The 3,524-nt window shown below is 38.7% G+C and overlaps 1 protein-coding gene across 1 annotated transcript; it reads left to right on the plus strand.

Moving 5' to 3' along the window:
• The first annotated feature begins 729 nt into the window (after window positions 1-729).
• On the plus strand, window positions 730-3,524 carry LOC129940885 (protein Son). The gene has a single exon (XM_056049407.1). The coding sequence runs from the start codon at window positions 850-852 to the stop codon at window positions 3,265-3,267; it is 2,418 nt and encodes an 805-aa protein (XP_055905382.1). The 5' UTR covers window positions 730-849; the 3' UTR covers window positions 3,268-3,524.

Consider the following 3,524-nt stretch of genomic DNA (forward strand, 5'->3'; position numbering starts at 1 on the left):
AAATTGCTAATAGCATTTTCTTAAAAAAAAGAGCATCCAAATATATTTAAACGTATTATATTCCTATTTATTGGAATTCCCAACTGTTGACTGGACCATTTTATCCACTTCTATTATGAGGATAATTGCTAAAAGTTAAAGTAGCCATTCCGTGATTTTAAACTTAGAAAATTGATAAGAGATAGTAAGACGTTTTAAATTAGGTAAATCATCTTTTAAGCTTCGTAAATTGCTAAAAATGGCTTTAAAATTTCACTAAATCTTACAAAACTTTGCTTTAATGAATTTAAAAGCCTTTTTTATCTAAATCGAAACACACATTTTCATTGATCAATAAACCAATATTTTCCTTGATTCTTCTCTTTGCTTTTCATACTTATCTCAAAAAACTTAACATTTGATTCAAGAAATGAATCATCATTTTTTATTAAAATTCCTAAACAAGTTAAGATCCAAGTTCAATATTTCTTTTGTTATTTATTTCGCGATTTAAAGTTGTAATAATATTAGTTTTTAGATTAACAGATCAACAATTTCTAACAAACTTTAAAAATTGATAACAATGACATTTTACCACATTTTGTTTGACATAATAGCAATGTTAACAATTGTTAAAAAAAGACCAGAACACTTGTGATTACCGAAATCCTGCCATATTCCACTGAATGCACTTTCTCCTATGAAATGTTACTGAACACATCATATTTGCTATCTGTCACAACAGCAAATGTCATTTCAAAAATGCATGAAAAAAACAATTACCAAGTTATAAAATTTTCAATAATAAGAAAATAAAATTAATCTTAAAATATTGAATATATTAATGTAAACAACACTTAATTAAAAAAAATGTCTTCTTCTGAACCCCTCATAGAAAGTGTTAAAGTAAAACAAGAAAAGCTTGATCCAGAAATCGAGCAAAAGCTAAACCCAAAACTTCTGCTGCCGGATTCGACAAATTTGCAAGATCCTGATGGAGAAACCCAAGTGGACGACGAGAAGAAAAATATCGCTCCAGTCAAATCGTCAAATGAAATCCTTGCTGAACTTTTTATGGTATTTAATGCAACCCCCCCTGAAGAATTGTTAAGCATAGATAAAGTTTCAAGGAAATCCAAAAAGGAACACAAGAAGTCTAAGCACAAGAAAAGTAAAAAACGAAAGCGAAAAACCGAAGATAACTGTGATAAATCAGACAATGAAAATGAGTCCCTTGAAGCTGGTGGCAGCAAAGTTAAGCGTGAAAAACACAAACACAAACACAAGCATAAGAAATCGAAGGAAAAGGACGAAGACAAAATAATAGCTGCGTCTGATGGCACTGTAATTATGGCGGCTGATTCCTCCTCGTCTAGCAAAATAAAACAATCCATTAAAAAAGAACCTTCAGATGAAGTTGAAATTAAAGTTGAAAAGTCTCACAGCAAACGTGAAACTCGCAGCAGAGTCGAGAAGCGTCTCAGCAAATGCACCCGAGTCGAGGAGGGTTCTGATATTTCCCTCTCAGATGAGGAAACATACCTGCGTGAACGAAGTCATTACAGAGACAGGGACACCACTGAATCTACTAGTCGGTCATCGAAATACGAACGCCAGCGGAACTCCTTCTACAGAAGCAGCAACAGTTATTACTCGGGAGATCGTATTGAGAAAAATCACCAACGTCATCATCACCATCACCAACGATCCCGATCTAGATCTCGCCACAGAACTCGCACTAGATCGCGGTCCAAGGAAAGATCCAGCTTGGGAATCGACAAGAAACGCTTACTAGAGATAGCGCGAAAGAACGCTATTACCATGTTCAAAAGCGGCTCTCTGCCTGGCTGTGATGGCATGAGCGAAGAAGTTAAGGACAAAGTGCTCATGAAGATGCGTTATGGTGGCAAGACGGTGCAAGATCTGACAAATTTTTGCAAAAAACTAAGCAAAGGTGAGAACTACGACGATCTATCGGAGTTCTCATCCGATGAGCAGTCTGATGTTGATAAGCAAGGAAATGCCAAAGCTTTCCACCATCCATTCGTCCTCAAGGATCGCGAGCCCATTGTAATGCATATTAAAAACGCAACCCCCATTGCACCAAAGACAGCTGATCAAAAGAAAGCTATAACTATGCAGTTTCCAGTTTCGTCTGGACAGCAACATCGACTCACAGAAGGCTGGGTGCCTGTCCCTGCAAAGGAACCCAAACCACCGACACCTCCACCATCTGTTGCAAAACAAGTTCTTTCCAAGCCTATAGGTGTCCCAAAAAATGTTTTTCAAAAACAACTACCGGTGGTGGAGCAACAGCCTGCATTTAAACCAGCTGCGGCCAATGAAATAGCTACGAATGTGGCCGAGAGTGTGGCAACAACACCTAGAGAAGATTTAATTACAGTGCCACCATATTTACCACCAATTGTGCCACCAATTGCGCCACCAATTGCACCACTGATTGCACCACTGATATCACCACCAATCGTACCACCAGTCGCGCCAGTTGTTGCAATGGAAACAAGCCAAGTTGCTCCAGCGCCGGCTATTTTTCCAGTAGCTGCTTCCAATATGGATGTCTCGACCATAATCAGTCAGAGACTAAGTGCAATGCGGCGGCTGCAAGAGAACCCAATGGATTGTGAAGCAATAAAAATGATGTACACCTCTCAGAAAGAGATGACTTCATGGGCATCGTCAAAGAACATGCCTGGACAATTTACTGGCAGCACTGGTGCAAACATTCTTTCGGCCCGCGAACTTACCAAAGGCACACAGGCATGGGCTCGCAAAGACCAATTGACTTCAACTGTTCCAGTTAGTGGTGGCATGGGAATGCATCTTCTAAAGAAAATGGGCTGGAAACCAGGTGAAGGACTTGGCCGCGAAAAAACCGGATCTCTGCAGCCACTTCTACTAGATGTTAAGTTAGACAAGCGAGGCCTTGTTGCAGACGAAGAAGTTAACAATGGAATTCGACAACAACAGGCAGCCAACCCGTCAAAACGGAAAAAGAACACTAACAACGGTAGCCAAGCGACTGCTAAACAAGCCATCGACAGTAAACATCCTGTTTGTCTACTGAATGAGTTGTCTTCGAAGAGAAAATGGACACCACCCATGTATGAATTAGTATTGGATGAAGGTCCATCTCACAGCAAGCTTTTTGTATTTAGTGTTAATGTAAACGGACAGGTATTTAATCCGGGAACTGGGGGAAACACCAAGAAGGAAGCCAAAATGTTAACAGCTAAATTTTGCCTCCAACAAATGGGTGTTCTGTCTTAAAAACGAACACACATATACAGTTAACTAACAATAAACGGCATCGTTTTGTAAATAACTAATCAATCTAGGATAGCTGTAAAAATACAAGACACGCGGCTGGTTTCTGTGATGTTGAATCTTAGAAGTTGATGTTGTTTTAGGTACTTATGTATGTATGTATTATCTACTAACGTTACTTTCTTATGTAGTTATCTTAATAAAGTTGCATTTTAACGACATGCAAAAGAGGATTTCGAATTGCTTGGTTGTGCATCATA

The sequence above is a fragment of the Eupeodes corollae genome, chromosome 1 (genome assembly GCF_945859685.1).
Source record: "Eupeodes corollae chromosome 1, idEupCoro1.1, whole genome shotgun sequence".
Lineage (NCBI taxonomy): Eukaryota > Metazoa > Arthropoda > Insecta > Diptera > Syrphidae > Eupeodes > Eupeodes corollae.

Coding starts and splice junctions, on each gene's coding strand:
- LOC129940885 (XM_056049407.1), top strand. CDS start 850: ATGTCTTCTTCTGAACCCCTCATAGAAAGTGTTAAAGTAAAACAAGAA.